This window comes from Pterocles gutturalis, unplaced genomic scaffold, assembly GCF_000699245.1.
Source record: "Pterocles gutturalis isolate BGI_N339 unplaced genomic scaffold, ASM69924v1 scaffold9042, whole genome shotgun sequence".
Classification (NCBI taxonomy): domain Eukaryota; kingdom Metazoa; phylum Chordata; class Aves; order Pterocliformes; family Pteroclidae; genus Pterocles; species Pterocles gutturalis.
Window position 1 is genome coordinate 10,303 of NW_010107920.1, and position 14,117 is coordinate 24,419.

At 56.8% G+C, this 14,117-nt stretch overlaps 1 protein-coding gene across 1 annotated transcript in view; it reads left to right on the forward strand.

The window, feature by feature from the left end:
• Positions 1 to 3,848: 3,848 nt before the first annotated feature.
• RTP5 (receptor (chemosensory) transporter protein 5 (putative)) overlaps positions 3,849 to 14,117 on the forward strand; it is a 12,282-nt gene continuing 2,013 nt past the window's right edge. Inside the window, 3 exon segments of the mRNA XM_010072426.1 lie at positions 3,849 to 3,919; positions 10,277 to 10,728; positions 13,650 to 13,776. Coding sequence (XP_010070728.1) covers positions 3,849 to 3,919; positions 10,277 to 10,728; positions 13,650 to 13,776 — 650 coding nt within the window.

Consider the following 14,117-nt stretch of genomic DNA (forward strand, 5'->3'; position numbering starts at 1 on the left):
GCTCTTCCACGAACCTGCTCTTAATAATTTAGAGAAGCCGCCGCTCTTTTTCCTCTCCCCCCTGTGTGATCTGGTGACCCCGGTGCAGCTGCAGACCAGGCCCCCCCTTAGCAGGGACGCTCACCCAGCCTGTTGGGGACGAGCATCCCCGCCGTGCTGGGGGCCTGGCTGCCGTCAGCTGGGGCAAAGCTCTCACTGCATGGTGCTCGGTGCGGCTTTCTGCCTCCAAACTTCCATTTTCCTTCCTGAAAGTGATGCTGGGTCCATGCTGCCTGCCAGAAACCAGAGCAGAAAGAAGCAACAACTGCCCGAGATGGGAGAAACCCCCGCAGGAGTGGCTTTGGAGGCAGCAGAGTCCTGCCGGGAGCCCATAAAACCCAGTGGAAACAAAGAAGAGTTGCTGGCATCTCACACCTCACCAGCACCATCAGCAGGTTTGTTTTTCCTTGACCCCCAGTAAAACCAGCACAGCCTTGCAAGAGCCAGCCCAGGCACTGGCAGAAGGGCTGAGGCACACCAGGCACCACAGTTTGTCCCATGTAGGGGCTGAGAACTCCCTGAAAAACCTCCACAGGGGACCAGACAGGATGCATATCCACCTGGGATGGCTTACACCCCTCCCCAGAGCAGGACAGTGGCTGGGGTGGCCTCTGCTGGTTCCCAGCGCCGCTGGGGGCTCCCAGTAGCCACCATGGGCAGTGCCATAACTTCCACAACATTCACTCCCACCAAAGCATGGCTCAGCCCTTGGAGCTTTTTGTGAGCAGCAGCCCTGCTGCTTGCCCCGGCAGCTCCGTCAGAGGCCCGCTGTGGCCAGCTGGGCTTGGTTCACCCAGAAAGCCAGGGCAGGAGGCAGCCGCAGCAGGAGCTCAGTCAGCAGTTTTGGTTTTGGCTTTGCCGTCAGACACGACACTGGCGAGAGGGTGGGCCCTGCTTCATACTTTCCGTCCTGCCTCTCGGGCAGTGGTGGTGCCGGGTCTTCTGCAGCCACGGCTCCTCGGGGAGCAGTCAGGAATGGGTCCCTTCCCCTCTCGGCAGATGGTGGTCTGCAGCTGGCCAGAGGCTCCTGACGCAGCCAGTGGAGCTGGAGGTGCAGCCAAAGCATCTCCTGCTGCTGCTGAGGATGAGAGAGCACCCAGTGTCTGTGCCCCTCCAGGCCCCTGGCTGTGATCCTGCCCCTTGAACACGGATGGGGCCAGGGGACATGTGGGGTGAGTGGTAAGGATGCTGCCAGGTGCCATCTCCCATCCCTGCTTGGGGGACAGGGTGTCCAGTGCCAGCAGGGATGTGAGCTGTGCTCCCCTGCACTGGGTGCAGCACTGGCTGGCACTGGGATGAGCTCCGGGCAGGATGCAGGCTTCAAGCCCCCAGCTGAGCATCCCCAGACCAAGCAGTGCCCTGAGAGGGGTGTCAGCCCCCACACCCCAGCATCCTGCTTGAGGATGGGGAGCTGAGTGCATTCTTGTTCAGGAGCTGCCCTTGTCTTTCCGTGCAAGCCAGGAGAGCAGCCACCCAGGGCTTTGACTCTCCCTCCAGCGTGGTGATGGTAGTTCAGTCTTCCTGGAGTCACTGGGCAGGATGTGGAGGAACCTGCTTTACCTCTTGTCCTAAGAAGTCCCCAGTTCTGGCTTTCCCAGCTCCACCATCCCACATCCCTCCTTCCCCTGCCCCTCAGTCCATGTCACAGCCCTCCTGCTTTTGCCCACCACTGCGCCCATACCAGCTGGCTGCCCGCTATTTGCACGAACTGGCAGGTTTATGCCCCTTTTCTCCACTCCAAATTAAGCAGGGACCCAGGCAGACTCATTTCCACTTACGTCACTAAGGTTTGCCTCAGGTTTTCTGGGAGGGCTGAGCCAACATCCTCAAGTCCCTTGGCTTTCCCTGCCTGCACCAAGAGGAGATTGGGCTGTGATGCACCCGGGATGGTTTTGGGATACTTCTTTTCTGCCACAGCTGCTTTGCTGGCTGTGGAGGGACGTGGGTGGCAAGGTTTCAGTGGTCTTTGGTTTAGGCTGTGGAGAGGAGGTTTGCTGCAGAGAGGTTAGGCAGACCCTACTGCCTGGCTTTGGTTTTTGACCTCGCTTCTTGCAGTGATTGCAGCTGCTGGAGCCACTGTGGCTCTGACAGAATAAGAGCAGGGCCCCGGTCTGGTCCTCAGCATCCCATTTTAGAAAAATTGAGGCTTACAGCAGTGTAAGCAGGTGAAGAAAAAACCCCTATAAAATTAAATAGCACCTGGACCTGACTTTTCCTTGCTCTCAGGATGTGCCATCACTGGGAATGACTCCTGAAAGGCCGGAGGGGACAGAATGTAGGCTTGGGTCTGCCCACCTCATTCCTAGTGGCATCATGACTGTGAGCAGTAGAGGATGCTCCTGAAAGCCCCTTCCCCTGTGCTTTGTGCTCACAAGTGCACAGCAGCCAAACTGAGGGAGATTCTATTTTTTTCCCTGTATCACTCCAGAGCAAGCATCCCCACCCCAGCCACGCACCCTATTGTGCAAGAACACAAAAATGCTTATGAACACACAAATGTGGACACAGCTCCCCATGCAAATCTATGTGCACACCCCCAGATTTACACAGCTGCTGTGTGCTGAACACATACACTCACCCCTTACCTGGGAGGACACGCACCCCCCTGCAGACACACAGCCCCCCAGCCACCCCATCCGTGTGCCGCAGCTCCTCCTGCGCCAGGACCCGGGTGCAGGCGCTGAAGCCATCGTGTTTCCTGCACACTCTGATCTAACAGTTAGAGCAACCGCTTCTGGCCACAGACACCCGGCTCTCCCCTGAGGAGTGCCACCAGCATTGGTACAAAAAAGCTTTGTCAGCTCCCCAGGACTGCACGTCAGCTGAGACCTCTGGAGAGCAGAGCTTCTTCCCAGTCCCACACCAGGGTCTTGCTGATGGGGAATGGGCAGACCCTGCTGGGAAACCTCAGAAAGCTGGGGCTGGTCCCTGTCTGTATCTGCACAAAGCCAGATGTGTGACTTCAGCACACCCAAGCTATACCTAAGCAAGCAAAAGCCCCTATATGTATGGTTCAGAGCCAGCCTGGCTCCTTATATAGCCCAGCCTTGATTAAAGGTGATTGGGAACAACGTGTGAGCAAGAATCCCTTAAAGAAACCCGAGCCCAAAAATACAGGTCTAAAGAAAACTGGTCGGGCAGATGAAAATGGAGAGAAAGTCCTCTCCTGGTGCTTGCAGCAGCATCTTCGAGGAGAGCCATGCCATGGACCAGCAAAGCACCATTGCTGCAAAATGGGATGCTGCAGATGCTGGGGGGAGAAGGGGCCCTCAGGTTGTGTGGCAGTAAGGTCACTTACAAGTGAGGACCGTCCTGGTCACCAGGCCATCTCAGAGCTGTGCTTTGGTTTTGGAGAGGTTGGTCTGGAGGTGCTGCAGCGGGGTGTGTGGGTTATTTGGCCTCTGGGTTAATGGGATGATCTTGGGGTGGGACTGGGCTGTCGGGCACTATGGCTGGGGAGCATTGCCATGGCCTTGCCTCGCTGGGAAAGCCGCTGTTGGTCCTGGAGGGGACAGGCTGGGCTGAGCTGGTGTGGCCATGAGTGGCTGATGGGAGGGGTGGGCTGCTGGGCAGTTTGCCTGCACCCCCAGCCATGGCCAACTTGCACAGCCCTGATGTGTCCTGAGGGGTCCAGGCCCACAGCATCTCCTTCATCCCATCCCACCGAGAGCCTCGCCCTGCCTGGTGCCGAGCCTGCTGTAGGCTTGCAGAACATCTGCATTTCCTCCCACCGCCCTCATCTTGCTTTCTCTAGTTTTGCTTTGAGTCGGCTCCAAGGTTTCTCCTTCTCTCTTCCTCCCTTTGGCGGGATGTGCTGCTCAAGGATGCTGACAGACCGGATCCTGGCACGCAGGGGCTCGGAGGGCGAGCGAGGCAGCGGGTGAGCCAGGCAGGAGCCCTGGACCCACCCAAACCCACCACCCCCAAGACAAAACCCGCCGCCCGTGGCACTGGGACAGAGCCTTGTTGGAGGGGGCCGAGCTCCTTCCTTACGGCTGCGGGGACCATCACAAGGCTCGCTAGATCGACAGGGAGCCCAAACCCATTTGGGGTGGTACCTGCCTGCATCTTCACAGCCACCTCCTTCCTTTGATCTCCCCCCATTGCTCAGCATCCTTCTCCATCCCAGAAGTCCAGGGGATGATGGAACAGTGTCCCCTCTCTGCGGTCCAGCTTGGGCATATCCCCATTACCAGAGGATCCCCTTTGCCTCAAATCCCCCCTGGGGGACAGGTGGACCCCTCTACTCCAACAGCTTGACTCTGAAGACAGTCCAGCCTGAAAGGGATCCCCCTGCTCGTGCCCAAACTTGGTGGGTTTCACCATGATGGGCTGACATGCGTTCACTGTCAACAGTGGCAAGGTCAGAGGGGGACAGTGGCACAGAGAGCTGGTGCAGAGCCATGTCCTGGAAGGATACAGATGCCCAATTCACCTTCTGCTTCAAGGAAGGGGAAAAAAAGAGGATCCAGGAAACTCTAGATGAGTCAGCCTGCTTCTGTACCCAGAAAACCGCTGGAACAAATTAGTAAGGCCACCAAGCGGTAAACACCAAGAGGGCAGTGCTGGGGCTGAGAACACAGATTTAGCAGGAACACAATGGTGTCAAACCAACCTCATTTTCTCTTCATTAGGGCGATGGGCTGGGTACCGCAGGGAAAGCGGGAGCGATGCTATCTTTGTGCTGCCTTATGTGACATTCTCGTAAGCAAATTAGGGAAATGGGGAGTTCTGCCACTGTGGGAGGACAGCTACCCAAGGAACTATATCCCATCAGCAGTTATCAACAGCTGGTGATGGCAGACACACCGAGCAGGGGTTTTCTGGGGAAGTGTGGCTCAAATGAAGGCAATATGCTATTGAGGGAGGGTGTAGGATTAGAAATAAAATTCACCTTGATGACCTGGAGAAAAGAGAAAAAATGTGCAGAAAGAATGACTGATGGAAAAGAATCGGGCATGCTTAGTGCAGGAAAAGATGAGGGAAGTCTTCAGAGTGGGAAAAATGACCACTCTGAAGCAAGCAGGGAAAGGCAGAGAAGTGTGGAGGGTTATGCCCTGTTGCTCAGATGGCAGTCCGTCTGTCTTGCAAGCCTTGCTGTGCCCACAGACACAGCGTCCCCACTGCTGAGGGGACATCCTGCTCTGCGGTCCTGCCTGGGGACCAGGGCTGAATGTCCCTTTCTGCCCCTTCTGGGGACTGCTGGCAGGATGGACTCACCTGGGTATGGGATGACCCTGAAGGGATGGATGTCCCATCAGGGGTGGGATGCACATGTCCCAAGCAGGACAGTGTGGGCACTTTGTCCCTGGGCTGGAGGGGTAGGGGACGGGGAGGCTGACACACAGTGAGAGATGGAGAGGAGGATGAGGAGCTTGGGAAACCTTCCTCCTCTTGTCTGGGCAGCTCAGCTGGGGGTGGGAGCTGAAGTCAAAAATAATTTCAGGTTGTGTGAAAGTGACAGGGAAATTACCGCCTGGGCTGTGCCTTGTGTTTGGCTCCTTCACACATCCCGTGGAGGAGCCACAACCAGCACACTGGGATGGAGAAGGCTGGCAGGGACTGTCCCCGGCAGGGACTCTCCAGCTCGATGGGGTTGTGCCAGGGCTGGGACAGGGCTGGTCCCCAGTCTCTGCCAGGGGTGGGCTGCGGGGAGACCTGCAGGAGCAGCTTTTGTTTCCAGGCAGGTGCCGGTAAGTGGCAAGGTGCTCGGGCAGTGCTGGGAGGTGTGTGTGAAGTGGAACAGGACGTCAGAGCAGTTTCAGCTCAGTGGGTGGTTCTGGGAAAGTCCCTTTAGTAAAAGCAAGTCAAAGGCTTTAATAGAGGGACCAGCGCTGGGCTCCTTCTCAGAGATGGCTGCGAGGGCTCGGTGGATCGTGAGTTGTGATTTGAGTTGTGTTGCCATGACGTAACAGGGGGCTGGTTTCCATCACAGCCGGGTTTTGGAGGCAGGAGCCTATCCCCATGCCAGGGGTGCCACCGAACCCGCCTTGAGCCGTGTGCCTGAGGGGCAGCATTTTGCCCCCCGGGGTGGGCAGCACGCGGAGCATCCCTCTGCCCCACGGCAGCAGCCTCAGGGAAGAAGGGCTGGGCTGAAACCACAGATCCCCCAGATGAAGCGATGGGTTTGTTTGGGTGAATATGAGAGTGCCAGGACAGACGGCTGCCTTCCTGGGGGGCTCCTCCTCCTCAAAATAGCTCAAGGTCTTTAACACAGGCATGGCTGTCTTTGAAGTAAAGGGGAGATGTCAAAACCTTTAGGTTTTTCCTGCTTTCATCCACCCCCAGGTAAATCTCAGCCCCTGTCTCTGAGGGGTCCGAGGGGATGGGCAGATGCTGTGGGGCAGGTGGTCCTGTCCCGGTCCCCCTGCTGCTGCTGGCTCCCCACACCATGCTGTGGCACGGCGATGCCAGGCACCGCACGGGGCCAGCTTTCTGCACAAGGACATTTGCTGCCCTGAAGACCACCCTGTAGCAGGGTGCACGAAGGGGTCTTCTATAGTCGACCTATGGAAATGGGGGCCCTGTGCTCTGGGAAAGGAGTGGGAGGGGGTCCAGGGAGATCTGCTGCTGCTCTCTCTCTTCTTCCCCATGCACCAGACCTGAGCCAGGAATGTCCCCCAGTCCCCACCTGTGAGCATTGGAGATGCTGGTGGGACAACTGCTCCTTCACCATCCTGCTTGTAGAGTGCTGGCCCAGCCCCAGCAAGACCCCATGTCCCCGTGGCAGGGCTCTTGAGAAGGGTGTCACTCAGGTCCTATCCATAGGTTAGGGCTTTGCTAGCTCTCCATAAGGATTCTGAAGATCTGAGTCTGGCTCTTCTTCCAGGAAACCCCGCTTCCTTCCTTCTAGTCCTGCCCCAGATCATCTCATCAAGGTGTAATTAAGCATGGAAGGACCTCAAAGCAGGGAAGAACCTTGAAACTGAGGATGGGCTCTGCCCCAGGACCTTGTCGCCTCCCTCCACTTTCGCAGAAGGACCAGTGCACGTCGTGAAGGTGCTGGAGGGCTCTTGGTACAGATGACTTGCTAGCTTTTTGCTTCCAGCAGCAAAGATCAGAAGCTCCCCACCAGCCTGTGGTTACTGGGACTTACCTACATCACCTACCTCCCTTCTGGGATCTGGAGGATGAGCCTGATGTGCTGGCTCCTCTTCTGACCTCACAGCCTCTGTCACCTCTTGCGAGGCCACAGGTGCCACCACTCCATCCTTGGCAGTCCCACTGCCCCAGCTGGCCCCAGGGCAGGGCCAGCTGCTGGCACTGCTGCCCGGGCACCCAGGCTTCTGGGGTGACAAGCCAGAAGAGCTGCCACGGGGACTTACTTCATTTGAAACCAATGTGAAGTATTTTAAGTCTGATTCCTAGATCCTCCTTCCCTTTTTAAAATAGAGATCTGTCCTTCTGCAGGCTTTAATATCCTACGGTCTTTGCATTAAACCCTCCCTGCGTCTGGGAGCCTGGGTGCTGCTCCGGGCACTCAGCACGAGGAGCTGCCATAACTTTCCATGGTGGCTTCATCCCCAGCAGCCACCCAGCACACTTCCTCCAAGGCCAGGCATTTTGGGGCATTTTGTGCCCTCTCTGTGCACAGGATGGTCTCCTCTGAAAGCTTCACACTAAACAAGATAGTTTTATTACCATGGCAAGCTGAGCTTTGTTTATCAAGCTGAAGATCTTCCTCCAACTCAAGATCAGTTCTCATTTGTCATCTTCTCAAACCTGCTCTCTGTCCTGCATCTCTCTCCATGGGACGTCCTGGGGGACCTGTGCACCCAGACAGGGGTGAGCTGGAGGGCAGAGGGCTGCAGGCAGCCCCAGCTCCGCTGTTTCTACCTTCCCTGGGTGCTCTGAGCTCAGAGCACACCTCACCTCTTTCAGTTTTACGTGCAGTGCCATCGTCCCCGACTTTCCACCCTGCGGTTTCACATCAGGCCTTTTTCTGCTCGAATTGGCTGAAAGTTGTTTAAAAACAGCCCGTGCTTGGTGGCAGCTATCGAGAGAGATAAGGCTACCTGGGGCTTTATCAGCTGCTGACTCCTGCGTTTTCAGTGGGTTTCGCTTCCGTTAGTCCTATGCTGGGCACAGTCTCTGCTGGTTTGCCCTTGCTGCTGTGACAGTGATGGGCAGCCTGGCAGGAGCTGCTTTGTTGACCTCTCTGCCTTCAGACAGAGCAGCATCACGAGAGCAGGGCTGGGGGGGTTCATGTGTGGGGCTTGGGGAAACCCACTTTGTCCTTGCTTTGGGGGACATCAAAAGGATGGGCTGCATCAAAAGCAGCATTAGCAGCAGGTCGAAGGAGGTGATTCTCCCCCTCTGCTGTGCTCTCGTGAGACCCCACCTGCAGTGCTGCATCCAGCTCTGGGGCCCCCAACATAAAAAAGACCTGGAGCTGTTGGAGAGAGTCCAGAGGAGGCCACAAAGATGGTCAGAGGGATGGAGCACCTCCCCTATGAGGACAGGCTGAGAGAGTTGGGGTTGTTCAGCCCAGAGAAGAGAAGGCTCTGGGGAGACCTAATAGCAGCCTACGAGTAGCTAAAGGGGGCTACAGGAGAGAGGGGAAACACTTTATCAGGGGGTGTCATGACAGGACAAGGGGTAATGGTTATAAGCTGAAAGAGGGCAGATTTAGATTAGATATTAGGAAGAAAATTTTCACAGTGAGGGTGGTTAGACACTGGAACAAGTTGCCCGGAGAAACCATGGATGCCCCATCCCTGGAGGGGTTCAAGGCCAGGCTGGATGAGGCTTTGGGCAACCTGGGCTTGTGGGAGGGGTCCCTGCCCATGGCAGGGGGGTGGGACTGGATGGTCTTTAAAGTGCCTTCCAACCTCAGCCATTCTATGATTCTATGACATTTCACCTGGCCGAGACCTGGTGCAACATCAGCAGAGCCTGTTGACACAGGGATCAGGATGGGGCATTGCAGCTCATGCGGGAGCAAAGATTCCCCTCTGCAGCTTGTCCAAAGAGGAAAAGTTTGGGGAAAAGAAAGTTGCAACATGTATCAGCACCCAGGCTGCAAGCTTGACCCTGGTCACTGCCTCTTCCCTAGCTCCAGGTGGGACCATGGGGACCTGGAAGGACATTTTTGCAGCAAAGATTGCAGATATGCACTTAGAAGAGCCGTGGATAGTGGATACTTCAGAAGGACAATAGTCTGCAGGTGTACATCCTCAAGCCTGGCTGGAAGGAGTTTGTGCAGCGCCGTGTGCTTGGGAGGTAGGGGGCTGCCGGCTTGGACCCCATCGGAGCGGGACTGGGGACGGTGGGCTGCCATGTGGACCCTGCCTTTTCTCAAAGTTTGCTTGTAGGAAGCAGATTTTGGCATGAAAGGGGAGGTGGGTGAGGCAGGGAGGGGTTCCAAGCTTGGTGGGCTGTTGCCAAACTGGAAAAAAAATCATGGTAATTGGAGGGGAGGAGAGTGCGGCAGCTCCACGGGACCAAAGGGTTGCTGGTATTTGGACAAAGTTTCAAGATGCAAAGAGCTCCTCCAGCAAGCAACGGTAGTTACACCACCCTAGAGCCAAATTTTCTGAGTTGGCACCCAGAGGATGAGGAAAGGGAGAGCTGTGGTCTGCTGGGGTGATGCCTCAGCAGTCCCTGCATCTGCACCAGGATGCAGGGTCCCGGAGCAGAGAGAAGCTGTGGCTCTGCATTGCTGATGAGAGGCCCCATCCTGACCATTTCCACCTTGGGCAGGACCCTGGGCATCGACCAGACACCCTGCCCAGGTGGCAGCAAATGGAGATGAGGTTGTGCAGGATGAAGAGCTGCGGGTTACACACCTTTTGACTCCTCAAGACATCTCGCTTGCCCTGCAGCCTCCACCCACACCTTCCTTCTATTTTTATTCTTTTTTTTCTACTTCCCTGACCTTGGGCTTGATGTTGACTTTCCGCTGAGCTGTGATGATCCAGCATGGGTGAGGGGCTGGAGCCCCAAGTAGACCTGGGGCTTCTGGCAGTGGGGCTGGGATGGGCTAGGAAAGGGGGCCAGGGTGGTCCCAGGAGGCAGCCTGGCTCCTAAAACCTTTAATGCTGCAGCCAGCCCTGAGCTCACATCTGTGTTGAACTCACCAGACTGGCACCATGCTGTTAGGGGAAGGACAGTTTGGTGTAAAGCTTGCACAAGTGAAGTTAAGCCCTGGCTGCCCTGGTCCCTACTGATGGCACAGGAAGCCACTGGCTCAGCACGGGGAGCCCAGGATGAGCTGGTCTCCTCTGTGCCTTGGCAGGTTTCAGTGCTCCCAGTGCTTTCGTGAGTGGTCCTCGGCCAAAGCACACATCCTGTTCCACATGTGCTGGCACCAGGACTGGGGTGAGGTGCGGATGCGACCCTTTCGCCAGGTGTGCAGGCAGTGCATGGACCCCCAGCCGGAGGAGCCCAAATTTAGCCAGGAGACCGTGGAGAGGGTTCTGCACAACCTGGTGCTAAAGATCCTCAAGTACTTCTACCGTGTGTCCATCCAGACCTCCAAACTCCTGGAAGTTGTGGTGGACCTGCAGGTGGTGGGGCCGCACGACAGCACCCGCTGTGAGGGCTGCCAGCTTGGTGTCTGCAGACAGTCGAGGGTGGCCCTGGTGCTGGATACCTGGGAACCTGAGATGGATACCTGGGAACCTGTGATGGGATACCTGGGAGCCCATGATGGACACCTGGGAACCCATGATGGATACCTGGGAACCTGTGATGGATGCCTGGGAGGCTGTGATGGATGCAGATGAAGCCAGGACCCATTGTGCCCAGGGCATGAGGCCCCGTGCAGCCCCAGCCCGCCAGCGCCCACCCTTTGTTAGCAGCTTCCCCTGGAAATGCTGCTGCTTCATTGGCGGCTCTTTGCTCTGTGTTTTGGCAGCACTCCTCTTAGTCCGTGTCATGAGGAGGCTTCCTCGGCTCATGGGGGGGACAGGGACACACTGGGTACCTCAGCCGGACGCCTCGTCCCAAAGCCTCCATGAGGCTTTGGATCTGATGGCTTCTTATGGGACTGCATGAGGACAGCCCTCAGCTGCTCCATGCAGAGGATGAATGTTACTTGCAAGAATAAAACCAGCTCTTTCTCCTGAGCCTAAGGATGAATTTGTGCTTTTTAATTTCTCCAAAGCCTTTTCTGGGTGTGTGTGAGCAGCTTGGGGTGAAGCTGTGGGCTGCCTTTACCCACCAGCTGGGCTCAGCTTCCAGGGAGACACATCCTGCTGCCCTCCTGCCTTTGGCCTTGGTGGCACCCAAAGCAGCTGAGGGGCACCTAGATGATCTTTAAAGTCCCTTCCAACCCCATCCATGCTATGATTCTGTGACTATGGCTCTGAAAAACACCCTGGCAAACATAAACCCCTCCCAGCTGGCTGGGTTCCCTGTGCTGGGGGCAAAGGCTGCCCAAGGTTGGCAAGCGCAAGAAGGCTGCGGCAGCAAGTCCGAAGTCTCTGCCCTGTTAAGTCCATCATGGGGAAATGGCACTTACTGGGCTGCAGGGTCTGGGCAAAGGGGACGAGGCTGACTCCCACCCTGCGGGCCTCTGGGGGCCTGGTGGGCATCATAAAGTTTGGAGGAAAATGCCCCCTTCCTGATTTTGCAAATGATTTGATGCTGAACATGGACATGGTAGAGAAGATTCCATAACTGAATTAATGGAAGAAAGAAGGGCTGAAGGGAAGGTGTTAAACTGAATCCAGCATCACCAGTGCAGCTTGCACAGCACCAAGCCCTGGCTGCACAGCTCCCCAGGTGCTCTCCTCCCCACTGGGTCCTGCAGCACCCTTCACGCTGCTCGCTCTGAGTTTTTTGCTGGTGTAAGATTGTCCCGTATTTTCATACATGCAACCTGCAGGTATTGGTTAAAAATACAAAACAACAACAAAACCCTGTGTGACCCAGGGGCCATGTGGATTTTGTTCCTTAAGCGCGTTGTCCTCCTGCTCATCCCACTCATTCTCCCTCTTGCCCAGCTCCTTCCCCGCTCTGCAGCCCTGGCCCTGGAGCCAGCAGATGGAGCTGTGAGATCTCCAGCGCTGCACTGGGAAGCACTGGGACCGGTGACCCGCAAGCACTGGGATGGGTGAGCCTTCTCCAGGTGGGGGAAGCTCTCCCCCCATCCCTGTCCCTAGCCATTTCCCTGGAGCATGGTCCCCCCCAAAGCACATCCTACACGGGTACCGTCCTGCTCTGTGGATGAACTGGTTTCTCACTGTGATTTTTCCAGTCTCGGAGCACTGGAGATGCACATGCAATGCAAAGTGCAGGGCCTTGAACTCCTCCTGGCCCCAAACTCGGCTTGGAGGGCAGCGGTGCCCCAGCAGCAGGGCTGGGGGCCAGCCCAGTGCCACCAGCAGGAAGGACAGCCAGTGTGACCTGTCCCCCGTGGAGTGAATATTGGTGATGTCCCGAGCGTTTTGGGCAGGGGAAGAGTGGCTGAGGGAGTGCTTGGGATCCAAAGGGTCTCATAGCTGAATGGACCTCTCTTTCTGGAGGAGGTCTCTCCTCACTGGGGGTGGCTGGGGGCTCTGCTGAGGGGGGATGAAGCTGATCCCACAGCCTGGACCAACTCCCATCCCTCCCGTGTGGCTCTCCTGGCGCTGGCGCAGCCCTCCCTCTCCCCGCCGGCATTATGTCATGAAGCAGAGACATCATAGCCAAATTCCTTGCTGCCATCACCCGTAGCCCTTTTCTTTCCATGCTGAGGTTTTCCCAGCCCCACTCATCACGTCTGGCTGTCTGCAGCCTTGCCAACCACCCAGCTGCTGGGGTGGAACTCCTTCACCTCCGCCTGGGAAGCCAGCTCTGGTGGAGACCGCATCCCTGCGGGGGTCCTTATTTTCTTGCTTGGGTCTTTTTGCTCTTTTACAAGGGCAAAGCCATCCCTCACCTCCCTGCAATGCTGTCTGCACACACCCTGCGCTTACCCCATCCGTGGCTTTGTGTGCATACACTGCTTTTTCCCTGGTCCCCTCCCCACTGCCTGTTTGCCTGCCTGTCTCCTCGTGCTGTGCAGGCATGTCCTCTCCATCCCCTTCATCCCCTTCCCATTACTCAGACACTCGTGCATACGTGGGCTTCTCAGCTACAGCCTCATTTTTGGGCTCCTGCCAGGATACCCTGCTCCGATGTGCGATTGTGCCCATCTCCCACTTGTTTCTTATGAAAATGCTGCTTTTTGCGGCTCTTGGCACTTTTGGAGCCCAGAGCAAGCCCAGAGCAAGCCCCTACGGCTGAGCTCAGGGAGCAGTGACCAGCCCCCATCTGGCATGGGGACAGCCACCCCATCCCAGGGAAGGTGGCTGAGGATGAAGGATGCTCTCCCTCCCTGTGGGTCCCAGGCAGGTCCTGGCTGTCCCTCCTGGTCCCTCTGAGGTTGGGCTCTGCTGCACCATGCCTGGCACTCACACACAGCCAGAGATGGGCGAGCCTCACCCAGGGATGGTTAGCTGGCCCTTCGCTGAAGCCAGGCTGATAAACTGCTGTCTCTGTGCCTGTCTCCCTGGAGAGAAGCTCTTACCACTCCGGCAGGTCACAAGGTGCCAGCAAATGCAAAGCCCATTGTTGTTGCTCTCGCTTTTCTCCTCCGCTGCCCATTCCCAGCCCTCCCTGCCCGTTCCCAGCCCTCCCTGCAGCCATCCGCAGGGGCTGTGGGGCACAAGGGGGTGGCACTTGGCAGCACGGTGGCTTGGTGAGCAGGGGGCCAGGGCTGGGCTGGGCTGCGCTGGGGGTTTCCCACCAGAGCTATTGACAGGAGGCAGAGTCTGTATTTATCACTGATCTATTACACGGCAGCAATATTTTTTAACTTGCCCCAGAGATGTCTAGGCTCAGATCTTACAGCTGATGGTTTAATGCTCAGGGGACCATGCCTTGATTTTGCTTTTTCTTGCCCCTCTGATGTCTCTGGACATGTTAGCAGACCCGTGAGCGAGTGAGCAAGACCCACTGCCCTCCTCCTTGCTGTCAACCCAGAGGAGCCCGATGCTGTTATTTCAGTTCTGTGCCACAGGAAAACAGGGATCAATGACCCAGCTCCCAGCCCGTGGGAGGAAACAGTGGCCATGGTTTTACACTCTCTCCAAAGGCTGGATTTTGACAAA